Source organism: Didymella exigua (genome assembly GCF_010094145.1).
Source record: "Didymella exigua CBS 183.55 unplaced genomic scaffold M421scaffold_23, whole genome shotgun sequence".
NCBI lineage: Eukaryota > Fungi > Ascomycota > Dothideomycetes > Pleosporales > Didymellaceae > Didymella > Didymella exigua.
The window spans coordinates 140,086-164,981 of NW_022984797.1; the positions used below are offsets into that span (position 1 = coordinate 140,086).

General features: G+C 52.0%; 9 protein-coding genes across 9 annotated transcripts; 2 read left to right on the forward strand and 7 right to left on the reverse strand.

Annotated features, from left to right (window-relative positions):
- Positions 1-1,404: 1,404 nt before the first annotated feature.
- M421DRAFT_7151 (uncharacterized protein) lies at positions 1,405-2,613 on the reverse strand (the record flags this gene model as incomplete). The annotated part of the gene is made up of 1 exon (XM_033596795.1): positions 1,405-2,613. One exon carries the CDS (start codon positions 2,611-2,613, stop codon positions 1,405-1,407), a length of 1,209 nt encoding a protein of 402 aa, XP_033446467.1.
- Positions 2,614-2,975: 362 nt separating this feature from the next.
- M421DRAFT_102573 (uncharacterized protein) lies at positions 2,976-5,000 on the reverse strand (the record flags this gene model as incomplete). Its single annotated transcript, XM_033586796.1, has 2 exons — positions 2,976-4,839; positions 4,888-5,000. 2 exons carry the CDS (start codon positions 4,998-5,000, stop codon positions 2,976-2,978), a joined length of 1,977 nt encoding a protein of 658 aa, XP_033446468.1.
- A 170-nt stretch (positions 5,001-5,170) lies between these two features.
- M421DRAFT_422891 (3-oxoacyl-reductase) lies at positions 5,171-6,403 on the forward strand. The gene is made up of 2 exons (XM_033593307.1): positions 5,171-5,681; positions 5,733-6,403. Exons 1-2 carry the CDS (start codon positions 5,365-5,367, stop codon positions 6,193-6,195), a joined length of 780 nt encoding a protein of 259 aa, XP_033446469.1. The 5' UTR covers positions 5,171-5,364; the 3' UTR covers positions 6,196-6,403.
- On the reverse strand, positions 6,371-7,550 carry M421DRAFT_94079 (uncharacterized protein; the record flags this gene model as incomplete). The annotated part of the gene is made up of 2 exons (XM_033598169.1): positions 6,371-6,768; positions 6,821-7,550. The coding sequence occupies 2 exons, from the start codon at positions 7,548-7,550 to the stop codon at positions 6,371-6,373; spliced, it is 1,128 nt and encodes a 375-aa protein (XP_033446470.1).
- A 1,122-nt stretch (positions 7,551-8,672) lies between these two features.
- On the forward strand, positions 8,673-9,047 carry M421DRAFT_219488 (uncharacterized protein). The gene has a single exon (XM_033588301.1). The coding sequence runs from the start codon at positions 8,750-8,752 to the stop codon at positions 8,948-8,950; it is 201 nt and encodes a 66-aa protein (XP_033446471.1). The 5' UTR covers positions 8,673-8,749; the 3' UTR covers positions 8,951-9,047.
- A 2,234-nt stretch (positions 9,048-11,281) lies between these two features.
- Positions 11,282-12,109, reverse strand: M421DRAFT_219525 (uncharacterized protein). Its single transcript, XM_033588302.1, has one exon. The coding sequence runs from the start codon at positions 11,918-11,920 to the stop codon at positions 11,453-11,455; it is 468 nt and encodes a 155-aa protein (XP_033446472.1). The 5' UTR covers positions 11,921-12,109; the 3' UTR covers positions 11,282-11,452.
- A 591-nt stretch (positions 12,110-12,700) lies between these two features.
- M421DRAFT_68025 (glycosyltransferase family 2 protein) lies at positions 12,701-14,351 on the reverse strand (the record flags this gene model as incomplete). Its single annotated transcript, XM_033596470.1, has 4 exons — positions 12,701-12,853; positions 12,910-13,240; positions 13,362-14,207; positions 14,287-14,351. The coding sequence occupies 4 exons, from the start codon at positions 14,349-14,351 to the stop codon at positions 12,701-12,703; spliced, it is 1,395 nt and encodes a 464-aa protein (XP_033446473.1).
- A 6,746-nt stretch (positions 14,352-21,097) lies between these two features.
- M421DRAFT_422902 (uncharacterized protein) lies at positions 21,098-23,413 on the reverse strand. The gene is made up of 2 exons (XM_033593308.1): positions 22,574-23,413; positions 21,098-22,517 (listed from the first exon to the last, which is right to left on the reverse strand). The coding sequence occupies exons 1-2, from the start codon at positions 23,232-23,234 to the stop codon at positions 21,580-21,582; spliced, it is 1,599 nt and encodes a 532-aa protein (XP_033446474.1). The 5' UTR covers positions 23,235-23,413; the 3' UTR covers positions 21,098-21,579.
- A 193-nt stretch (positions 23,414-23,606) lies between these two features.
- Positions 23,607-24,717, reverse strand: M421DRAFT_397017 (NAD(P)-binding protein; the record flags this gene model as incomplete). The annotated part of the gene is made up of 3 exons (XM_033590125.1): positions 23,607-24,060; positions 24,111-24,241; positions 24,286-24,717. 3 exons carry the CDS (start codon positions 24,715-24,717, stop codon positions 23,844-23,846), a joined length of 780 nt encoding a protein of 259 aa, XP_033446475.1. The 3' UTR covers positions 23,607-23,843.
- Between the last annotated feature and the right edge of the window lie 179 nt (positions 24,718-24,896).

Below are 24,896 nucleotides of genomic sequence, written 5' to 3' on the forward strand. Positions count from 1 at the left end.
GCCTAGTATTAGCTGAGTTATTAACACTACCTAGCAAAGTATACCTATTAATAGGTATGCTTGCTAGGTACCCCCCCTTTTTTAACCTTTTCTAGCCTCTAGCTTATGCAGCTTAATAGTTATAACAAAACCCTCTACTACAGAAATATAGAGGTAGTTTTTCTCTTTCTTTTAAGCCCTATTTCGCTAGAATCCATGTATTATTGACAAAGTTTTGGGGGGTACCCACGAAGGACGTTGGAGTATACCCATTCCGCCAGCCTAGGTTTGTGTTTTGAAGTTGCAACAGCACACCACAGCAGCTGCAGCTGCGCCAGTACACAATGTATTAGCTGCAGCTGCAACAACATACGACGTAGCAGCTGCAACAGCACACAACAAAGCACCTGCTGACAAGTACACTGCAGAACAGGCAGGCCTAGGTGTAGAATTCTTAGTTTACCTACTATTCTTGAATAATATTCTTGTATTTTCTAACATTTAGGCTGCTAGAGCCCTAGCAAAGAATCTTAACTTAGTGTCTTAGTAAGGAATATTAAGCTTAAAACCTTCTATACTTAATAACTATTCTATTAATAGGCCTATAATATTGTTTAATAGCTTATTTTAAAGGGGGGACTTAGTAGTATATTAATATAATAAAAGTATAGTTTATTAAGCAGAGCTACTATTATAGTAGGATTAGGAGTTATTGTGGCTATTGCAGCAATGCAGCTGTTAGGACTATTAGAGCTGTTAGCTTAAAATTAGCTAGACATTGAATGCACATTAAATAACTGTTGTAGGCCTACAAGTCCTACTGTTGCCTACAGTACAATGCCACGATTTCCTGATTTCGACAATGGAAAAACTTTTCCCGATGCAGCTTGCTCAACAACTTCAGAATGATCTTCAATTGTCTAAAAAGAGTAGGAGGCAAAGCATCAAGCCTCTAACAACTATAGAAAAGCTGCCTAAGAAGCCTGTAGCTGTTGTTGACAATGCTGCCAATGAGGTAGGTACCCTAACTAAGCCTGCGCTTATTGCAACAACAACCATCTGCAGCAGCCGCATCACCAAGCTTCCAAATAAATATAAGTAGCAAATTGTAATCACAAGCCTCAATTTTCTACTCCAACACAGAAACTCGCGATAATTACTATTGTGGGTGGCTCTGCAGCCTCTTGTTGTGTGGTAGGTAGCAGGGCCAAAATCGTGCACGAGCCGAGGATGTGCACGGACTGATGGAAGACTGTATGTGTTGAACTTTGAAGCTAGTGTTCTCATCGTATTTTCTACGCCATCTACCATCGCCAATGAGATCCGTTCCTGCAATCGTCATTTTTCGGTTTCACAAGTTCATCCAAACCCACACCTTTTGATCCGAACTTAACATGCGTCTACGCCTCAATGTAAGGACCACGCCTACTTTCCACGCCGCGACCTGCGCCTCGATTCGCTCCTGACCTTGTAGATAGGGTGCTGACGCTGACCGTCCGAGGACGACGACTGAGTCTTTGCAAGAAGTTCTTCCTCAAGTTGCGTAGACTCTTCAGTTGTAGTCCTATTGTCCACAACCCCGTCGGCGGCTTCGGTGGCGACTAGAACGAGACTTATAGGCCTGTTGCTTGCGTCGCCATTAATAACGCTGTCTTGTGGAGACGGAGGGTCCGCAAGCCGTGACGCGGTGTACCGAATATGGTTCTTCGTGTGCTTAGCATTGGCCCCAAGCCGCGGGTTCGTAGGCGATGGCACTGATGAACCAGAAGGCATAAACGGGAATGGTGAAACCGGCCGGTAACGCTCAGAGGTAGTCAGCGTATTTTGGCTGTGAGGTCTGGACGCCAAAGCTGGGAGTAACTGTTGTGGTTGCACTCTACCTCGAGGAGGGGAAGGCGGTCGTTGATACGGTAATTGATGCGGTGATGCTGGGCTACGTGGCGGCAGTGGCTGTTCAGGTGGTATGGCTGCGCCAGCCAGTGCTCCCTGAGGACCTCCTGGGTAAGCCTGCCTCGACTTGCGTGTAACAATTCCCAGAGCTTGAATGAGAGGTGCAAGATGATGCTCGTGCGACTCCCAGTGACGTTCGCCGTACCAGTAATAGCGTCGGTTGCCCCGCAGCATCATTATGAATTGAAAGAGGGCGATAACGTGGAGATCGTCAAGGGCCGGGTTTTGACGTGGGGTTCTGTTCTCGCGCAATTCGGAAAAGACACCAGTGGCATCGAAGCCATTGGCGCTCACGATGGCCCGATCGCTGCGTGATTTATATATGCCTGTTCCTCGATAGCCGTAAGGTATAAGCTCAGGCTCGTCGCTGTTGTAACCGCCTCTGTCCCAGACGCACAGGATCGCACGTTCTCCCTGATGTGGTTCACTGCTCGGGTCGGCTTGCCACATACGACCAACCTCAAGCAGCGCGATTGGAGACGGGTTACTGCTGACGTCGACGGACCTGTCCTCTCCTTGCAACGTTACGAAAGAATCAATAGGGGGGAAGTAGTGTAAAAGCTCTGGATAGAATTGCCACAGAAGATGCAAGACTGCATCCCGGTCGTAGAATACTCTAGTACGTCTCGGATCTGCACGAGGACGTCCACGAGGGCCGCCGATGGCTTTACGCTGGGCAGTCATTCTTGCCGACGTAGACTCGGTGAAAGTCGCCGAGGAATAGTCGTGGTATTGTGGCTGAAATGAGCGCGGAGATAGTCAATGTGAGAATATCGCTGCCTGTATTGTGAAAATGACGCAAATGCAGCAAATGGTGTTGTGTCCGAAGAGCAGGAACGCTGCGTGCGCTTCAGCTGCCTTAAGTAGTTGACGGGACCTTCTCAGTGTCGGTACAGAACAAATTACAAGAGTGGGGCAGGAATTATTTGATCGCTATTTCCCAACTTCGTGTTGGATCGTAAGGAGACCCTGGATTCATCAAAGTATGGTAATGAGGCGAAAGCGGGCATTCAGAGTGTGTAGACCTATCGACAAAGACCCCATGATCAAGCATAACTGCCGCTTGCCATGCCCAATAAAACCACGAACGTTGCTTTGCCGTGTCCAGTACTCTTGACGTGGCTCAAGTACGCAGCGAGCTCTTCGTCATCGCTGACCTCAACCACCACTTCTCGCTCACCCTGATCCTGTCTGTACACAACCAGTCCTTCCACTTTGAGCGCGATCGTTCCAGGGTGCTCACGGATGGCCAGGTTGCCGATCTCACTGACTGATTGCGTATGTAGGATGGACAGCCAGACCGTCTTCGACGGAAAAGACGTTGCAGACAGGTGGTGCAGACGAAAATATATCGGCATGGGCTGGGAGTGCTGGGACGAGGCAGCGGGGTAGTAGTCATGGTTGTAGTGGTGGTGTAATGCGTGGTGCGGTGTTGACGCCTGTGACTGTACATTCTGTGTATGCTCAGGGTGTGATTGATAGTGATGCTCAGGTTGATGGTAGGCCGGACTCGGGAGCACGGCCGCATCACTTGCGGCCAACAGCAACGAGGGATCGATCTGCAAGTCGCTCGAAGGCGACAGTGTTGGAAGATTGGTTTGACTTGTATGCGTCGATGCATTGTAGTCTGACACAGCGCTCTGTCGGTGCCGCTCTGGTTGTGGTGCGATGACCGGCGGTGCTGGACCAGGCCCAGGACCCTGATGGATCTGCTTCTGTTTGGACGGGTCCATGGTCAGTTTCTCCTGTTGCTGCCGCTTCGTGACATCCCTGGCTATCACTTCGACGGCTCGCAGCTTTCGCGCATATTCAGGATCGGCCTCGCCTTGAGCAAGGGCTCGCGTCAAATGGTCCGATTCGTTGACCCAGATTGTCTTAAGCTCTTTCCATTGCTCTTCTCCAGCCTCGTGCTTGTTGGTGAAACGGGCGGTCTTGAGCTTTGCGATGTAGGCTGCTCTGACCTGGCGCGTCTGCTCCGGATTTAGTCCAAGAGCATTCTTCGCATCAGCGAGCGTCATTCTGGTCTCCATGGTACGTAGACGCTTTGTGACATCCATACAAATGACATCTATCGACAGAGCTCTCTGCCCTTTGGGTGGTTCCTGCTGGAACACAGAGACCAAGTGTGTGTCTTCTTGTATGAGCCGCTGCACCAGTTGCGCCCACTTCTCCGGACCGGCCACTGTCTTTTTGACAACGCCTTCAGCCTCACATATCTCCTGGAACCGCTCACGAAGCCTGCGGTACATTTCATTGTCTAGGCGAAGATATGCCTTCGCCTCGTCGATTGTGGTTTCGGAAGGAAATCGTGGTGGCTCGCCAGGTGTATCTGCTGGCAGACCAGCCCAGCCTCGCGTTCGCCGTCGTCGTTTCCGTGTGCGCCACTTTTCGTCGCTCTCTCTTTGTAGATGCTCTTGTCGTAGCTGTCTTCGTAGTGATTCTTCGGGATGGAATGTTGGAGGTTCAAGCTCGGGCTGGACGGGCTGAATGTCTGTTGTGGTGTCACCACCGACTGTCGTGTAAGTCGCTTCTTCTTCCTCTGAGCTCTCTTGGCTCTCAGAACTCTCAGCCAGTATGGCATTGCCGAGCTGGTTGATCAATTCTTTACCCGGCAAAGTCTTTGCTTTCTTTTTCTTTTGCTTCTTCAGCGTACCTCCATCTACAGTCTGCTTCCTCCTCGGTCTAGGTACGCTCTCTCGGAGAAGAAGCTTGAGCCTCAAGCGTAGTCTGATCAACTCTCGGTCGTTGATCTGGTAGCCCTCATCCTGGAGGGTGTCTACCATTTCCTTCTGCGTATAATTCCGCTCCCATAGCTGTTGGAGCCGGGCGACGAGGGCAGGGTTCTTGTGCGCAGGATTCTGCTTACTTGGAAAGTCCCAACGTTTGAATTGTGTCTGGAAAGCGCGTTTACTGAATGACGCGTCAGCTCTGCAAGCATACTACGGGTGTCTGCTATGCCTAGGAGTGAAGCCTTGAGCTTCGAAGTGCGCGATCACCTCGTCTAGGCTCTTTTTTTCTTCGACGTAGAGTCGATGGCATTCGGCCTCTTTGTCATCCCAGCTGTACACCATGGTGTCCAGGAATCAAAACCATACGAGCAGCTCTTGATGCACTTTTGTAGGTAGCAGCGCGTTGTTACGGCAGGCGGCTTGTGAGGTCCATGCAGTGTAAGCCAAGAGTTTTAGCCTCGGCTTGAAATAACCCGGTTTACTCCCCGCGAGGTCACGGTTCCATTCGTTCCATCGAAATCTGCTCCGCTCTAGGGCAGTTATTATCATGTCGCTCCTAGAGTACAGATATCTCTCTGACCTTCGCTCTTCCGTTGACTGCTGTGTGCTGCTATTGCCTGCTTGAACTCCTTTCGCACACCACCTTCCTCCCGAAAGAAACCCCGCCAACGCAGCTTCACAACCCTCTACACAAGCTACGAACGAGATGACGCAGCTTCTTAAAGGCAAATCTATGGCCATTACTGGCGGCGTTACTGGCATTGGCCGTGCTATCGTCCTTGGTTACCTTTCGCACGGTGCCAACGTCGCAGTCAACCATTTGGGCGACCCTAAGTCCTCTGAGCAGTACCAGTCTCTCGTGAAGGAGGCTTCAGAAGGTGGAAACAGATTGATCGAGATATCTGGCGATGTAGGCGATCCAGAGACTGGCAAGAAGCTTGTGAAGGCAGTTGTCGAGAAGTGGGGCCGGCTGGACATCTTTGTGAGCAACGCAGGCATCTGCGAGTTCAAGGAGTTCCTAGAGTGAGTGATTGCAGTATCTTCAGGACTTTTTACTGATGACGAAATTTGCAGCATCTCACCAGAACTCTGGAGCAAGACCGTAAACACCAACCTCACAGGTGCATTCAACACGATCCAAGCAGCTGCGAAACAGCTCTCTACACAATCACCACCGGGTGGCTCGATCATCGGTATCTCTTCTATATCCGCGCTCGTCGGTGGCGCACAGCAGGGTCATTACACACCCACAAAGGCTGGTGTCTTGTCTCTCATCCAGTCATCTGCTTGCGCACTTGGCAAATACAATATTAGGTGCAACGCGCTCCTGCCAGGCACAATCAAGACACAACTGAACGAGAAGGATCTTGAAGATGATGAGAAGAGGAAGTACATGGAGGGCAGGATACCCTTGGGCAGGACTGGTATGCCAAACGATCTCGCCGGACCGGCAGTGTTCTTGGGCAGTGATCTAAGCTCATATGTCACTGGTGCCCAGCTGTTGGTTGATGGAGGTCTTTTTGTAAATCTGCAGTAGACAAGCTTATGCAAAGATTATAGTATAACAAAAGTCTTTTGAATACATTCTCCACCTCAGTATTACCAATGTCTTCACAAGGCCCTTTTTGAGCGGCTTGTAAGTCTGTGAGGATTACGCCGCGCACTGAGACTGCTCGCACGCAGCATCTTTCCTGCCCTGACGGCATGTTCCCTCAGAGTTGAACATCATACGCCCTGCTCCCCGCCTTCCACCACACCTGTTCCCTATCTTCTTCGGCAACATGCGCTGCCTCCAACAATGACTCCACGATCTCAACCCATAGGCCCCAATTCCCCTTCTCTCCTGCTGGTCCTCCAACGTTGCACACGGGCCAGTCAGAGCCAAACATAACCCTGTTACCAAATGCATCGAGAACCTTGGACGCTATCGAGCTCAATGACTTGACAATGTGAGTGACAAATGCTGGTGTAGTGTCGTCGAATTCATTGAAAGCGCCAGATAGCTTCATGAAGACATTCTGATCAAGCCCAAGTTTCGAGACTGCACCGAGCCACTCCATTTTAGGGTCGGTCGGAGAGTCTGTTGTGAGGGCATGTTTGCATAAGTGGTCTGCACAGAACGTCAGCTATTTGATGTCGTCCCGAATATACTGTTGACTTACTCAGCACGAATCGTACTGGCTGACTCCCCTTTCCACTTTGTGCTTCTCGTTCCCTCACTTTCAGGATCATCCCACCGACAGCACCCAGTGGATCTGTTCCATCACGATGGATGTCCACACCGACATCAAATGCCCAGCCCTTTCCCCCTCTCCCCTTGCCCAGACTGACGATATTTTCAATCCAATCATCATTACTGACAAGGCTCTTCACTTCACCTTGCTCTTTCCCTTGTAGGAGATACCTGAACCCAACAATCTTCTCCCACAGCTTCGGTCCCGCAACCTCTTCCGCGACCTTCAAATACTTGTTGAAAGCAGACACCGGAATATTGAAAGGTGCCCAAACAACAGCACCCTTCATCTTTTTGCCTTGTCCCTTCTCAAACCCATCACCCTCTTGCGGAATCTCCTCTACGATCCTCCTCAAGAACTCCAACTCCTGCAACGGTGCCTTCGCCCACTCTCTCAGCTTACTCTCAACCTCCTCTTCATTCGCTCCCGAGCTAATAGCCGGGGTTTTGGATGGAAGGTAGCGGTCTGTTTCTACGTACACAAAGCCCACCAGAGCGGATCCAGCTGCCGATGACGCAGTGACAGCTCTGTAATCCGAGATACCGTGAGGCTTGGTGAGGAAATGTGAGGAATCGGTCATCCAGCCATGGTCTTTGGAAGTGGTGGCTGTCGAGGGCCAGAGGTGGATGTGGGAATCTAGGATGCGGGAAGGTGGCATCCTGTCGGCTTCGAACGGGATGCAGTGACTGAGATTGTGTTTAAAGGGATTATGTGAATGTTCGGGAACTGGAAATCTGTTCTGGTGGTGCTCAAGCGTGCTTCAATCTTTCCAAAGCTCGTGGTGCGGGGAGGTGAGCTGATTCGGATTGCGGGGTAAAGGAGTCCGAGTGAGTTGAAGTATTTGCGGCTGCGATGTGCAAACTGAGATTTGAACTCCTTCAAGCCTCCAATTAAAGTATCGCGAATCGGAAAATTGGCCGGGTTTTTCATGTTGACAAACACGCGAGTGGACGTGCTTGGAAATATTAGATTATTGACGTAGTTAAACATCATACCGCAGACTTGGTGACTAAGGCCTTGCAATATGAGTAGTGCTCGTGTTCGTAAGAGTGTATTGACTAGCTTCAAGGTCACGCAGTCCTGGATGTCATCGTAGGCGCAATCGTGCAACTTGTGTGTGCGTGTAACAGCAATAACATCGAGTTACAAAACCTATTATCGAGTTATAAAACCTATTGACTAAACACTTACCAAAGACTCAAGTGCCCAGCTTGATCTATGCTTATAATTTGAGTTGATGACGTTTTGTTGTCAATCCCCGACGAAGGGGATATCCGTACTTCTCATCCGGCACTTGCTCTCGTCAGCAGTTCGAGACAAGCTTTCCTAAACTCTATCTCACGTCCAGGGTCTGGCTTCGCCGTGAGGGTTCACTGCACATGTCAAAGTCAAAAGTCGAACTTAATCACGAGACCGAGTTTGTGGGGACACCCCTTGACCCCAGACCTTGCAGTAATCTGCGCGTCATATCGCAGGGTCCGAAAGATAGGATAGTTTGCGGAGGAAAGCAGGCCGAAGCAGAAAGCCGCGATAGCAGCTCAACAGACGCAGTGTAACGTGTGCGCAACATGGGTGCTGCGGCGCGTCAAAAATCTCTCTCGTGAGATCAGTGGATACCGCGACTGAAACATCGGCAACACACAGTCGACGAAAGTCTCTGCAAACTGGTGTGGAGTCACTCGGGCTGTCAGATCGCCTGTCAGCCACATTTCATAGCACCGTCCGTAGCGGCTTCGAGCTGGAACACACAATATGAAAAACCCACTTGAACTGCTTATGGCGGGAGAACCGTCTTTTTTAGTTTGCCATGGCAGTCCGTATTGGTACAGAAAGAGGAGCCCACCAGAAAGAGGCGCTATGACTAAGGGGCGTCTAAGGTCTCTCCACTGCGCCATCCGAGCACGCTATTTGTTGTACGATCCACAGCGTTTGCCTATCGTGAGCATCACTATCGAGACGGATACGAGACCTTGTTGTCTAGATGGCGTTCTGTGGGATGCCCAGTGCCATGACGCAAGCTGTCAATTGCACGAGTCGTCTGGCCCCCCGAGAACCTGAGCGGGACAATTTAAGATGGCTGCGTAGCAGTAGCTGCAAGAGAATTATCGGTCCCACCACCCAATCGATGGTGGGGTAGGGTAACCGGGTTTGCACAGCTGGGCAACGAAGTCGCGCTTATGGGTGTAGAGTAAACAAGAAACAACCCTTGACAGTGCAACCACATCAAGGATCAAGCATCACCGAGCTGCATGTCATTTTAGAGCGTTGTATGGCTTGCAATGTGGAGCACAGCTTCGAGTGGCGACTCGCCCGGTATTTCTCGCCGACGTTCGGTGGTTATGGTTCCTTCGAAATGCAAAATCGTTGTTTGGCGGGTCATCAGACATGTCAACGATCGCGAGATGGAAAGTGCAGTCGTATGTAGTCGCACTTCGTTGGCGCTGTGGGGTGGTGTTGAACATCTGCTGTGCATCTTGCACCATGTGGATTGCTGCGGACCGCGGTTCCCAGAAGGGTCGTTTGGTGCGATCTTGATTAGGTGACCCATACTTCGGACATTGTCGGGAGCTTTTTCTGTGACTGTCCCCAGCCCACAACCAACCTCTCCATTCAGAGAATATCATCGTGTGATGTTGTATCTGGCCTGACATAATAGAAGATGACATGCGTTGTCGACAGCGATCTCACGCACGGGGTTAGACCCTGGGCTCCACCGCGCCGACACACCTTCCCAAAGAGTGGAGGGCTACCGTGTCGAGGGCCTCGCACAACGCACCGCGTTATGGAGAGCCTCAAGCATGTGTAACGTGAGATTCCATGTGCAGTCTACAACAGTCGCGCGTTTGCGAATCTACCTGCGACGATCAGCTGTTGTTCGAACTTCGCCCCCCACGGTCCTCCTGACTCGGGTCGAGATGCTAGAGCTCGTGCTTCCAGCGCTCAGATCTCGGGTCGCACAGTCGACCGGAACGGAACGCTACCGAAAGGTGGGTCTGCAATTTTGACAGAATACTTGCCACCCAACTTTGTAGCTGGATGGCACGCGGGGTCCATAGACCCTCTGACGTACCAGGAACATCGCGAAACACATTGCTTCAGAGAACTGTTGCTCGTCTGGGTCGCTTGGAGATGACAGGTGGAAAGTCGGCAACTTGCGCAGCTCGAGCCCCAGGTGTTACTCAGATCCACAGATCGCCCTCAAACTGAGCTTGGCACTCGGGGTTCGTCTAATCCACGCCACAGCCCTGCATCAGCTGAAGGTAACGTGGTGACGGGACAATAATATCAAGCCAGCAGTTGCGACAAAGAATGGCCGTTGGTGAAAGTGGCGCGCAGAAGCTCAGCGTCTCGCAGAGATGACTCCGAAAACGCAATGAAGGAGGTGCTCACTGCTGTAGACGTTAGTGGAACCGCAACGAAAGTACTCCGCCAGGATTCCACTGGCGTGCAGTGGTATGAGGAATGGATCTTCCTTGACTACTGCAGTAATTTTCCCGGCTGAATAGATCCTGCAACTTCGATCGTGCGATGTCGCCTATCCAATGGTAAAATGCAGACGCGTCTCATTCCCAAGGCGCCTCTGAACGGTGGACGTTCTCGGCAGAATGCTCGTGCACTAGTTGAAGTCCAAAAGCGCTTCAAAACGTCTCAATCCAGCAGGGTGGCACCCATTCACAATGATCCGCCTAAGTAACAAAGGAGGAGTAACAAAACTTTTTACATGCAAGTGAGACTGTCCTTAGGAACGCAGGAATTTGCGGAGACCGCGGGTCCTCTGCACCATGCAGAAGATGGTACGTGTCGTGCTCTCGTTCATTTGGTATGGAGCAACAGGAGCCGTGTCATCGTGATGACTGCATTGCCGACCGTATTGGAATTGAGTGTGGTGCACCTTCTTGCATGCAGACGAGCGCTTTAAATGAGCCTGAGCGGCCAGGAACCAACAGGTCATTTGCATCGGGGATCCGGGCCAGAAACATGCATATTGTTGTGGAGCTGTCATAAGTTGGAAGTACATAGTACATTGTAGCTTTACCTACGACTTTTCCTGCAAGTGTTGTTTGGACAGTGACAAGCAGCCACATGTGTGCGCCGAGGAGTATGACGAGACGTGTAAAATTGGGACTGGCGTTGCGCCGCGTTCGGCGCTGTTATGGCGCTGTTATGGCGCACGAGCTAAGTGCTGCCCATGGCTGACCCTGCGGGAGCGGGAGTGACGGGCATAAAATTGAACAAAAGGGTCTGTTTCCTCATACTCGCGCGCTATCCGGGGCCAGAGCAAGGCATTGCATCTCAGAGTTAGCATTTCCAAGCTCCTGTGATTGATCGTGAAAATGCTGTAGACAGGGGCTAGAACGTACCGCAACGCATGATGATGGTTGATGGGACGGCGATGCAAGATTGCATGACAAGTCTGGCGCCGCTGGGTCCATTCTCAAACTCCAAGTGGATGGACCCGCAGAGCGCAGCCCCGCTTGGCTGAAGTTGCGTTGGTGGGAGGACATTCGGCAGCAGGCAGACCGTGGTGAAGGGTTGAGCCTATCAGCGCCATCGGAATCATCAGTACCTATTGCGCAAGATACTAGATAGGCCAGCGGTAGATTCGTAGGCCTGTAGCTGACGCTGAATCGACCGACCGGTGGTACCTGTGGTCGTTGTGGCAGTAAGGGCGAAGCCTTTCTCGAGTTTGGCGTCAGCACGATTAATCTTCCGCCATCGAATTAATCCAGGAAATGGCCGAAAGTGGAGATAGTCCGTAAGGGGCGGTTCGTTGAGCCCCCAGCCAGCGAGCCGAGGGTACCTAGGTACATTCAAGGCACCTGCCGTGTTTGAATGGTTCGGCGGAAAAATGGACCTGGTGATGCCTGTAGTGCGACGAATATGGCTCGATATCATGCCGCAATCACGCGCGACATGGCCTGGAGCACAGAGCAAGACGGAAAGGATCAGAGCAGACGAGGTTGTTGACACGGGGATGGTTCGCGCTACGTGTGGCCCGTGCAGCCCGTGCAGTCGTGGATTGAGCATCTGGAGACAGTCAGAAGCCACGCGACGCGTTGCTCGGGAGACTTGACTGAGATAGAGTAGATCGCTGTATGCAGTTCAGATTAGGTTTGTGCTGCCTGCGTGCCGGAGATGGCACCAGCCATTGCTGTGTGCGACCGCGACCTTCTGTGCGGCGGCACACAATGGCGGCTTCCTGTTTAGGTGCAGGGTAGGAAGCAAGGGAAGCGCGACTGACAGCCATCAAATGAGCTCGTGCTAGACTGCTAGAAAATAGTACCCTTAGGGTTCTGGCCGTCCCTCGATTTGTCTGTCATGTATGACAAGATAGCAGAGCATATCCCAGCAGCATGAAGATGCTGATGGTGGGCACGCTCAGTCAAACATTCCAATGACCTTCGAGGAGTTTGTTGTGAAAGCTGAAGTTGAGGTTTCATAAGCGTACTTATGGACTAATGCTAACATGCCACAGCAACTTTTGCATAGACTACAATGGGCGAAGAAAAAGCCCTGAAATGCCCGAGTGACGAGAAGAAAACGCTGCAATTTTGCATCGGCAATGACCGATGCCCCCTGAACGCCGTGTAGCCGGTCCGACCTGTTTTGGTGACCAAGAGGATATATTCCCAGACATGATGCTCGCTGAAAAGAGGAAATGAAACAAAACACCGACTCGACTCGACCATGTGGATGTGGTGATGGAGCGATGGTGTGGATCGTCGAACGTCTAAATTACTGCGTCCTTATGCGGTCAAGGCGCCTCCACTGGCCGGAAAGTGTGCTGGTCAAAGCGGATGCCGCGCCTCAACTCGCGGCTGTGGAGAACATGGCGCTTCTCTCGCGGAGCTTACTTTGCTCCGGAGTAGGTGTCATAGGAGGTGTCATCGGCGTGTTTGGGATGGGCAGCATCCTGATGTTATCGTCTGCGTCGGCGCCTTCACGAGTGCCCCAGGTTGTCTAGCGGGGATGTCAGCCGCGTATTCGATAGCAGCGATGCGGGGCCGGGAACTTACCTCTGTGACTGTGATGCAGCCGTACAGCTTGATCAGGTTGTGGAAATAGCCAAATGCGACCGAGACCGGGATGAAGCGCACGTCGCCCGGATTTCTTAACAAATGCGGAACTAGCTTGATCGTCTTTGCGAAGACGAAGTGCGCAAGGAACAACCCCCAAAACAACGACGGCTGCCATTGCTCGGCCTGTGGCTGCACCTCACCTTCCACTGCATAGTAACCTGCTTCCGATAATGCGAAATGGAAGGAAGCCAATAAGAGGCAGTCGAGCAGGAACGCCCACTGCGTAATCGTGGTCTGGAAGACAGCGTAGAGTGACCATGGGTAGTTTCTGTAGTGCAGTGCGTTAGCGAGGTGGTGGGCACAATGAGTGGTGGGAGGGGCAGTGCTTGGCGCCCGACGACGCGAAAAATATGCAGGCAGGGGCGTTGCAAGAGGGATTAAGCACTTACATCCACATTTGAATGTCAGCCAGACTCGTCAGGTTGCTCCTCCAATTAGAGCGCACCCAACGCAGACACTGCCGGAGGTACTTCGAGTCGCTCTCGAGGGTTGTCTCGACTTCACACTCGCGGTGGTTTTGGATCTGGATCTTCCAGTTATTGTTGAAGAGCCATCGTGTGATGAAGTTGTCGTCGTCGGCGTTGAGAAAGTGATCGCTGCCCCAGGTCTCGTGCGTGAAACCGTAGGTAAATTTGGGGTCCTGCAGTATCTCCGATCGATACGCTACTGCTCGGCCGGATAGGCATGGTAGCCCACCATCGATCCAGTTGCAGGCGGTGCAGTCGAAGTTCCTCCTCACAAGGTACATGGCACCGAGGAACTCCCAGATGCTGCTGCGGTTTACGCGACGTAGCTGCTGGTTCGTTCCAACCCCTCCCATACGAGGGTCTTCGAAAGGTGCCAGAAGCCACTTGCTGAACTTCTCTGGCAGCCAAACATCATCGTCCAGCAACAGTGTGATCTTTGTCTCAACCTCCGGGATTGCCCGACACAGCTGGCGACGCTTGTTGGCCTGACTGACAGATAACACCTGAATAAGTTTGGGAGTGCCTAGCTCTTCCACCAACTGGTAGACACGCTTGATTCTTGAGTCAGGTGTCACAAGGATCAACTCGTAGGGTTCGAGGCGGTAGGCGCTCTGGACTGTTTCCTTCAATTGCCCAAGGTCTTCAGCCACAGTGGGAATGATGACTGTGACATCTTTGGATGTAACGGTAGGTTCGTCGACAGGCTGTATGGGTTGATATGTCCAATTGCTTGCAAGGTTGACCCAAAGTCTGAAGTATCGGAAGAGGCTGAAGTACGAGTCAGTTGCTGAAACTCGAAAGCGGGAGCAGCACGGTGGCAGGCCGTGGTGTGAGCACAGTGACTTACAAGAGCGCGACGAAAATACAAAACCAACTCCAATTGGGGAACAAGCCGAAGGAAAAGGGAAACATGGCGACGACCAGCGAGCGTGGTAGTACGGAACGTGAACTACTACAAAGAACCAGTGAACGAAGATCACATCGAATGCTGGGAGAGAGAATCCGCTTGCACCGGGGAAGCAGCGGAACTATCTAGTATTTAAACACAGGCTTGCGGGCGGGCTACGGCGGCCACTGATGCTTCGCTTCCCGGCGCTGATGGAGCTGCAGGACATTCTCTTAGCAGACTTTGGGGTAGTGTGAACCTGGCTGGAGCATGAGGGTAGTCGCAAAATTCCATAGGCGGGCCAGGGTGTGGGACAAGTTGGGTATAGTCCCTGCGCCAGGTGAGCGCGAGCGTCATGCTTGGATCCCGCAGGCCGTTGAATCGCTCGCATATTCTGGGTACCCTGGACGCTGCGCCTTCAGGGATCGACTGCAGCTCGCTGGCGTCGTGCAGGCATTTGTGCAACCGCCCCGCGCTCGTTCCGGTCCTGGAGCTGCTGGGGCACGAGACTGCGCGAATGACTGCTTGCACCTCCCACCCCATGGCGCCATCTGGACGCACTCGCCGGTATGCTGTGTACGCCCACCAAGTGGCCCTCGTTTTGACGCCAGCTTGCCGCGCGAGACGGAGAACAGGCCGCGCGGGCAGGCAGACGATGCGGCTGATGATCGATGGGCCAATACATGCCCCGCTTGGCGGCAATCCGTCTGAGCTCAGTGGAGAATCGCTCTAGGCCTCAATTGCGCATTGCTCTTAGAGCGCATAGACTAGCCGCTGCAAGCGGACCTCGAGTAGGCGTGGCGTTCTCAGCAATGGCGACGATAGGCGCCCCGGTCATTTGGCGGCAGGGCTGGTGTCTTTGAGACTCCGCTCACACGTCTGCACGGCTAATTGACATTACGGCTCTTCAACATCGCATAGCCACTGAAGTCCCGTGCGATGTGCAAGTCGACCAACGGAACTTTTGTTTTAGACAGTCGATATCAATTGAAGCTGGCCGCAAACCTGCAGCCGGGCATTCTCAAAACGTGGTCTTTTCAAGGGCGGGAATAATACCGAGTGGAATGTTGCCAATCCCATGTGCGCATATGGCGTGCCTTCTGCTCGTGCTCGGTTGGAGTAGCCAGTAACAGCGCCCTGCATCCGCACACCGGCCAATCACGTTGCACTTTTGCAGTCGGCCATGGGCCAGAAAGGCTGCGGCGTTGTGCTTCACAGTTGACACTGTTCAATTTCATTGAGCCGCTGGGATATGTACGTACTGCACCGGCTGAAGAGGTACATGGTCCGCGTTCGCGTGCAGGAATTATTGAAGCTTGAATACCTATTGTCGGACTGGGGTGTGTACCTTGCTCTTGCAGATCAAGCTGCCGGCCCGCGGGAAGACATACGCGCTCCAATTGTGCTGTGGTGAAGTATGTACGAGGCCTGTTCGTGCATACACGTAATTTGAAATGGAGGGTGGGCGGCCGCTATGCGGGCGATCGAATGACAAAATTTCTTGTGTGCGCCATCTATGCCCTGCATAAGAATTTAGTGCCTTCCCTGTGTGTAACCATCCGCGTTTATGCTCCATGTATCAGACGACTTTGATCTGTGTGTTTTCAAATGTCGTATGGAATAGTGACATGTGCGGTATCATTGATGCCCCTCGATGCTAGTGCAATTGGTTCCCAGGAGTGCTATGGTTGTGAAATTTTTCATATGTCACTGCTGCTGGTTAACAGGACATGGTGTTGCATCTTGCCAAAGAAATTTCGTGGAGTGTGTCAATGTTGCGTCATTAGACTCCGAGTACGGGTACATGCCTGGACCAAAGTGATCTCCGTATATTACGGATCTGTTGCCGTCTCCTCGCGAGACACGCAGCCGTTTACACAGCCGTATACCTGCATCTGGAAGCACGCCTATGCACATCTGCGCGGCATGACTGTGATGTGATCCGATAGGTTAAGGGGTCGAGGTCTTGAGTGCAGGGAAGCTGAATCAACGACGACTCCATGGCATCGCTCGCTGCATCGAAAAGACTCTTTCGACACGCATACTCATCAACATCACAATCAAGATTCCCACACAGCCTTCATTGAGGTGAAGGTGCGTAGTCGGAGGTCATCAGACTAATTTGCTGAAAGCTAGGCTGGTTCAATATAGAGGCTCGTCGAACGGAACCTTTTGGATCCTCACCTACAATGAACCTACCAGACCTCGTGTCCATAGTCATTACAATAGGACCGGAGGTTCGAGCGGGTGGAAGAAATGTTTGAGGCCACTAATTCACTACGGTCCCACTATCATCCTCTGGCAAGACTGAGCTGACGATACAAGACTGAGACAGGCCTTCTGTTGCCGATGAAGGAGTCGTAGCGCAACGACTTAACGAGCACGAGGCAATGCAGACCATATTGAGACATTACCTAGAGGGGACCGAGTACCACCGATAGTTCCGCGCATCCAGATACGCCGCTGCCTTGAGAAGGGTGCCCAACTCGCAACTCTGTGAGCCTCAGGATCGACAGTCGCTTGCTTTCTCTGCTCTCAAGCCGATTATCAGGAGAAGAGTATTGGAAGTTGGTTGTGCCGCATCGCAACTCTTGCTCCATTGACAATGGCTTGCGGTTTTACTTGCGCGACTTCCTCTGTCAACCCCGGCCTTTTTTGAGCCAACGATCGTCGTCATCTGTTGTGTTTTAGCCTTTTGACAAGCAAAACCGTGTTTGCGTCATATTTGATAGGCTCATGACTTGCTCGTCTATCCAGTATGGCGAAGGCAGTCGCGTGCCACTTGGTCATGGGTCTGGTTTGATAGTTCGTCGCGGTATTCCCCAAACGGCAACAGCTTCAAGATTGTGCACCTGCTCACGTCGCAGCATCTGGAAGATTAGCTGACTGTGATCTGGATTTTGTGTTATTACCTGAGGGTGGAGCAGACACCAGCGCGGGGCTGCTGCGCGATTGGCTTGCGCCTCAATGTGAGGCCCTGACGCCAGTATGGCCAGGATTACAGACTTTTGACGATACAGAAAGTAGGAGAGTGCATGTCAGAACGACAACAAAGCTGGTGAGGTTGGATGCGAGGTGAAAGTGCGATTTGGGGTGGTGGAGTTGCAGCCGCGCCTACCGCTTAGCGTACCAGATGAAGCGCCTGCCTTTTTTCATCCGGAAGGAACTGGATTGTAACGAACACCACTAAGCAGCGAAGCATACAGTGACGGAACATGCAGAAGCTGTTGAACAACACCTCGTCTTCCCTCGATACCTACTCTGTCCGGGTTTATCGCGAGCACTGCCGCACTGCTTGCGCAAAACTGGGGCCAGGGTGAGAACGGGGTCATCAGGCATTATCCATGGAGATAAGCAGGCATTATCCATAAAATTAGGGCCGCGCCATGCTTTTGGGGCTGGGCTGTGAGTGGTTGTTGAAAACCTTCACTTGGAAGGCCCGGTGACTCTCCACACCTTCATCAGCCCGTGGTGAATCGTTCACGCGTCACAGTCGATCACACACAAGAAGCTCGACTGGAGGGTTGCCGACACCTCCCTGCCAGCTTTCAGAAGTGTAGCGGCGAGAGGCTCGTTTGAATTACACGGGCACTACAAGCGAGGCCCTCGAACCGTCTAGGGCCTCTCACGATTCATCGTTCCAGGGATAGGAAACAGGTCCCGCAATCCCGCTAAAAGCGAGACCGTGATTCGACTGTTCTCAAGCTGGGACGGACGACGCCATGTCTTGCATACTGCAGACGCAGACAGCACCGTAGGATCCGACAGGCTCAACCGGCACAGGTGGCATCACGCCCGCTGGCCAGCCTTCTTAATCATTGCGTTTCTTTGGCGAACGGTGTGAGCTGTTAGGTGCATGAGGCACTGTGCAAAGGGAAGGCAAGGTAAGCAAGCCAATCTGCTTTTCTGTTCGTCACTTGCAGTAGTCCCTTTCCTGCTGATCTTATCTGCCTGCTTCGCTTATGCACGCTTGTACAATGCTGTAAGTGCAGTGTAGCGATAATTAAGATTTCAGGATATGGTGTTTACAGGAGGCCAAAAAAGGAAAGCGTTGTGTCGAAGCTGACTACTTTCATCGAGCTCAAGCCACCGCCTCCTGCCGACGCAACACGATCGACATGGATGGTCCGCGACGATCTTTGATGTCGTACATGAAAGTGTACGCTAATTCGGAGGTGTGTCCTGAAAAAGACGCTCATTCGTGCAACCAACAAGGCACAGGTTCCTGCAACACACTCAAGACTGTACTAGCATTTCGATCCTAAGGACACAACTAACATATCGCTAGACTCTGTCCACATGCACACCGCCCGGCGAAATCTCTCTCTGACTCGCAAAAGCAAGGGCTACATCGAAATCGGAACGCTCCATGGGTCTAGAACAAGTACACTGACGTACAGCAGCCCTTTCTGAGCAGCCCGTACGGAAATAACTCACTCCTGGAAGACTAGATGACGCCATCATCAAATCTACGAGCAGTTCGCACAGAAAAGCTAGCTACTATGCCACATCACATGAGCTACTCTTACACCCTCAAAAATGGCGAATTGCGTTTGAAAGACAGCAGCGGGATTTCAAAAGGCGGAAGTCGTGCAAATCTTTGCTTATGGGTCTCTGCTGTATTGTATATCGCTAATTTGACTGTGACGAACTGTGATTGGGCTCTTCTCACCACGTCGACTTCGCAAGCCACTGGCCCTTTCTTGGCCTCGGAAGCTGACAACCTGAGCTCCCCCTTGCAACCATGCGACAGTCCAGTGCCCGCAAAAGGATGTATGAGCGATCATCGCCGACCGATCAGAAGCATTCAACATAATTTCTTCGAGAAGTCGTTGAATGAGAATTATAGGCATGTGCTAATGCCTCTGCTCAGATCTGCACTCTCGATGCATCTTCAACCACTTGGGCTCAACAATCTGTGGTGGTACGACAGGCATTCAAGACTCGTATAAGCGAGCAGAGTGGGATCAGGTGCTTCGCTGAACCTCAGATTCCACAACCGATGTCACAACAGGCCACTAAGCCAAGCAGGCATTTTTGTAAAGCGATCACAGTCTCTACGATCCTGCAGTTGCCCACGCTGTTTTTCTGACACATGCAGATCACGAATCGAGCACGACTTACGCCAGCAGCGACCGACTTCCTAAACAAATCGCACTCATTGCAGCACCTGCACCTGCACAATAACCACTACTGATAGTGCCCAATGACTCCCAGTGCATGTAGTCGTAGTCCAGTGCCCAGTCTCGAAGATGGGCGAACAGTATGGTTGTCCGGTTCAATGCAAATGCCGGTGTCAGGAGTGCGACGACACTGGCAGAGGAGGTATACCACCTGTTCCTCAATCGATTAACACATCATAACAGTATGTATAACCCATCTCAAAACAATTAATGTTACTCAGTCGGAATACATCAACGCTAAAGACACGCTCGCTCAAACTACGTCATCTGGTCTTACAGGAACTCAACGCCGATGATCTTTACAACTACATGACACCACTTTTCCAACTAAATGAACTGCAGCATTTATCGACTCGCCGCCAAAGTATCACAGCTCTCCGAGCCATCATCAAGAACATTGTCTGCATATGCACAGCAATTTGAAGGACACGAGAACGAAGCATGAGGGACTTATGCATTGAATGTTGTGCATTGTGACACCAAACTTACCCCGGATTCTCATTTGAGCCGCATGCAGATCGTAGCGTGGAGGCACTCGCGGCTTGATAATCTCACCGCTGCGGTGGCGAACGTTGGGAGCGGCTCATTCATGTGGCACTACGGATACGGGAGGTGCCCTTTATGAGACTGCCTTGCGCATTGATGCCTCACTTCGCGAGGAAGTAGCCTTCTGGAAACATGCAGAGTGCTCGATCTCGGGACAGCGGATATAACACGAGAACGATAGCATGGGAATTGTGTTGACTGTAACAATTTTCATAAACAGTTTTTGATGTCTTGATTTGCATCCTTCATCATCACCTTTTTTTGGGGGGGGGGGGGGGGGGGCTACCTCTTCTTCAAGCCTCGTGGGCAATACGCCCTGGATTAGACAAGCTTGGTGTTAGTTAGTACACTACGTGATTTTCATTCATAAACAGAAAAGTTTCCCTTAGCAGTAGCACACTAAATGTAAAGATCTGGAGATCATGCGCAAAGATGATGAGACCGTCCAGAACATTGTACACAGAACGAAAGTCTGCCCACTGACAGAGAAAATGAGAATCACAGACAGGAGAGCACTCTGTGGCTTCTTTGCTTCATAGCCAAAGTTGTATGGAGGACTAAAATGCAGATTCAAAGAGCGACGGTGACTGAAGCTGGCCAAGACCAGCTCATAGCAATGTCCACGGTGTCTGCCATCAGAAGGGCGCCGCTGCTCGCGGGGATTCGCAAATACTTCTCGACAGCTCACCGAGACTTCCCCAACCAGAACGTGTTTACCATCTATTACATCCAGAACCACGAGGGAAAGCCCAAGCTTCCGGCAGTACGAATCGGCGTCGCGAACAACAAGCAAAGCGGCAAGAAGAGAGGCTACGTCGAGGTGTGTTTCTACAAGAGGAAGACCTTCTACCTCATGCGAGCCTGACGTATCAAGAATGTCCGCATATACCTCAAACGCAACCATTTATTCCCGGACGTCGCCTTCTAGGGTCTGCTCGATGGAGGAATCTTTGACGTTTTGGAGAATCGCATAAAGAAGATTGCGAGATTCGTCTTCTTTCTCCGTGGTCATCTTCACATCGACATTTCGCAAGGACAGTTTGTTGCCAGCGTCATTGCTGGACCCAGTATCTTCCTCGTGAATACCAAGGAGCACGCTGGGATCTGATGCAGATCTGATGCAGCTGGAGGCCAACACGACCTATGACAAGAGGACTTTAAAGAGGTGTCACCGATGGACGATAGAGAGCTCGGTGGCCATAGATGAGTGAACCTGAAGAAAGTCCTACGTCGGAATGGACGCCGCACGGCCTCCATATAGCGCTGAGATACAGAATGCATGGACAGGCAAGAGGCTCAGGACAGGGGTGCAGAAAAGGCTCTCATGACACAGTGGACCGGAGAAATAAGTAAATTGGGGACGAGTGTGTAAGCCAGCAATGAAACACAGTAGTAATGAACTCTATACTTAAGTGCATTCCTGCTTCCGTGCTCTTGCCTGCTTTGACCATGCCTTCCTGTCAATCATGACGTCATGCCTCATGAAATCCTCGCCTTGCTCAACCGCCTTCTCCGAAGGAACAGTTTACTTCTTCTCATTTGGGTAGCCCTGATAAGCAGGCTGCCCCTCCAAGCTCTCACCAACGCCAGTCCTGTAGCTGGGCGGCGGCTGATTACCAAAGCCGACCTGACCAGCAGGATTGTTGCTGGAGATACTCGACGGCATTCCAGTGTTGGTTGCATTAGCCATAGGATCCATTTTCGCAGCGGTGCCAGGTGTGAGTTGGCCACCGTCGCCACTACCAACTATGATGGTCTGTTCCTCGCCCTTCTTGTTCTTGACCTTACCGATGACCATGCCCTTGGCGACGCTCTTGATGACACCGCGACGTGTCACTCCTGTCACGTCGATGTAGACGAGACCCACGTTCTTGACACCACCAGCCAGATCGCCGGTCAAGCCACCAGCCTCCGCACCCCACCTGTGACCAACAGCGGCAGTAGCTGCAGCACCTCCAGATGTGAGGATTTGCTTGCCAGAGTGTGCGAGGCCGTCACCAATGGTCGACCATGCGATGAGCGACTTGTTGAGCAGACCGGGCTTGTAGTTCTGGTTCGCCGTGCCGTCTGGGTTCAAGCTCTTGTGCTGAGTGTTCTTGTGACCTGCAAGGCCGGCAGCGAAGTTCTGGGTGTGCTTGCCGATCACGCCGACGGTTTTGGCGGAGAAGCCGGCTACACTTGTGGTTGCGGTGTTGATCTTGCGCACGCGCTCGTGGGTCGCCGGCTGGAAGACCATAGGCTTCTCGTTCGGCCTTGTCTTGTTCATGAAGGTCTCGGCACCAGAGACCAGCATATTGCTGAGGTAGCTAGACCCAGTGACGATGAGCCTTGAGGCAGCAGCCGAGTTCTGCACCAAAGTCGAGTTCTTATACGCGGGATGGCGGGCCATGGCGAGGTAATCTTCGGAGAGGGGTTTGACATCGATGCGCTTGCCGTCTGGAGAAACAACGATCTCAACGGGATCTGTCTCTGTATTAGTGGTGAGAACTTGATGCTTAAAACCTGGGGTGGGTGCTTACTCTTCGACCCAGCCTGTAATCTGTGGTCTTCGACGATCTGAGCGCCCTCAGCCAGCTCGCCAACTACGCTACCATTCTCTTCGTCTATCAATACAATCTCGCCGTGCTGCTGATGCTTGCTAGATCCTGCTGCGCCAACAACACCTGCGCCAGCGTAGCCCTGTCCAGGGCCGTAGTCCTGGGGGTTGTATGCTTTGTGACCGCCCTTCTCAGACGGGTAAGGGTTCTGCGCACGCTCAAGGAAAGCTGTGCATTGCGCCAGGATCGTCTCGAATGTGTCGATGTCCTCCTGGGTGACCGCACCAGGACCCTTGCCAATGGCGGGGAACTCAATCCTTGTAAATGCCCCGCTCTCCGGACCCAAGTCCCATCTTGGAATGAGATAGCTGTGTGGCGGCTGGTGGTAGATCTGGGTGGTGGCAGGGAGAGGGAGGTCAAGCTCGGGCGGCAGGTTAAGGTGGAGGTAGAAGTCTTCCTCTGGCGCTTCGCTCTGCGGTCGTGTATTGCTAAGGTCGGCGAAGGGCGAGTTGGTGGGGACCATGAGCAGGGAGAGTGTCTGGGGTCCTGTAGGTGTGAGGGACGACTCCTCGCCCTGCTGGATGTGGTAGGCCTTAATGCCTCCAATTGTGTAAAGCAGTCTAGGATCGCCGTGACCGCTCATCTTGGCGAAATTTGTGAGTTGTGTATGTGAGGAGGGGGTGGTTGCTGCGAGGAGAGGGGTTCTAGTTGCGAATTAAGCTGAAGTTATACGAGAAAGAAGGTGTAGGTGGCTAATTTGGGGGCTGTGTCAGTTCACAGGTAGCCCTGGAAGGAGCCCAAGCCAAGCACTCATTCTGTCGCAACCTTGCGGGCTTGCTTGCTTGGGGTGTTGACGTAGGCGCCGATCGTAGCTATGACGAATCAGAGGACAGACGCACCGCCACAAGTGGCGCATGAACAAATGGAGCATTCGAGGCCTCTCAATTATCGCCTTCAGCCGTCCAAGAAGGGTCCAATCCCCAATGCATGCTGCAAGATCTCCCAAATGCTGTCACGAGCACTCGATACTTAATCTCAACACAGAAACTTGCAGTGCACTCTTCTTGTGAACTTGAGCGTTCCATCTATTGCGAGTCGACGAACATGAAATCGAGGCTGAGCTATTCTTGGATACACTGTCAGGTGCCACTCTTGAGATAATACGCCACGAGTAGCTTTAGGAGAGGACTGATCGTCAGTCATGTAAGTCAGACTGTTTGTATTACTTCTTCTGGTATTTGACGCCTTCTCTCTACATCTGCGTCTTCCTCCGACCACTACTCCTCTCATTCCAGCTTTTGTCGATGACCTGCAAACCTCTCTGTGCCGTAGGACCAATATCTAGCGCCTTGACGCTAACTCTTTCTTTCTGATTTAACATGAACACAGCACCCTCCGCAACGTCTTCTGCAATGAGGGGCTCGAAGCCGTCCATGAATGTGCCGTACTGGCCCTTGTCGTATCCGACCCTAGCAAGAAGTCAATGTATGTCGATGAACGAAGGAAGAAACCGACGTACCTCAATTCGTGAAAGTTTGTCGCAGTAACACCTGGTCTCAATGCCAGAACTTTGATGTCTGTGCCCACCAGCTCCGTCCTTAGCACGTTGCTGAAGGCCTCTTGGAATGCCTTACTAGCATGATACACAGCCTCACAGGGAAAGGAGGCACCTCAAGGCCTGTTGTGCTTGTGACATTCAGGATTGTGCCCTTATTCCGCTGCTTCATTCTTCCTTCGTTGAGCGCTGCGAATGTCACAAACATGAACCCATTGATGTTGGTGCCGCTCATGGTTGTGATTTGGTCAATCGCAAGATCCGGGAACCTGTTTGGCGCCCCAACAGCAAGGCCTGCGTTGTTGACTAGGACGTCGATGGGACCCAGCTCATTGACCGCATTCACTACTGCTTTTCTTAAGGAGTCGTAATTGCTGATGTCTACGCTGGCTGTATATACCTTGATGCTGGACTCAATCTGCTGGCATTCTTCGGCGATGTTCTTAAGCTTGTCCTCTGAGCGTGCAAAGAGAATCAGGTTGGCGAACTCGGACGCAAGGCGCTTGGCAATTGTGGCACCGATGCCCATGGAGGCGCCGGTGATGATGACATTCTGGCTCTTGAGAGACATTGTATGGCTGATGCGAAGGTTCCTTAATGGTAAAGTCGTAGAGCGCTGTCTCGTGCTGCCGTGCCTTCGGGCTGTTCCAACTCAACGACCTTCTTTTCACGGTCCACTTTGATTTATAAAGCTCAAAGTAGTATCACGAGGTAAGGCTTCGAGTTCTGCAATATGTGATGTCAAATGGA

Excerpts from the sequence above, each read along its gene's own strand:
- M421DRAFT_422891 (XM_033593307.1), top strand. The coding sequence starts at position 5,365 with ATGACGCAGCTTCTTAAAGGCAAATCTATGGCCATTACTGGCGGCGTT. Across the intron at positions 5,682-5,732 it reads GAGTTCAAGGAGTTCCTAGA|CATCTCACCAGAACTCTGGA; the intron begins GTGAGTGATTGC and ends CGAAATTTGCAG.
- M421DRAFT_219488 (XM_033588301.1), top strand. The coding sequence starts at position 8,750 with ATGACTAAGGGGCGTCTAAGGTCTCTCCACTGCGCCATCCGAGCACGC.
- M421DRAFT_219525 (XM_033588302.1), bottom strand. The coding sequence starts at position 11,920 with ATGCTCAATCCACGACTGCACGGGCTGCACGGGCCACACGTAGCGCGA.
- M421DRAFT_422902 (XM_033593308.1), bottom strand. The coding sequence starts at position 23,234 with ATGAGCGGTCACGGCGATCCTAGACTGCTTTACACAATTGGAGGCATT. Across the intron at positions 22,518-22,573 it reads ATTACAGGCTGGGTCGAAGA|ATCCCGTTGAGATCGTTGTT; the intron begins GTAAGCACCCAC and ends ATACAGAGACAG.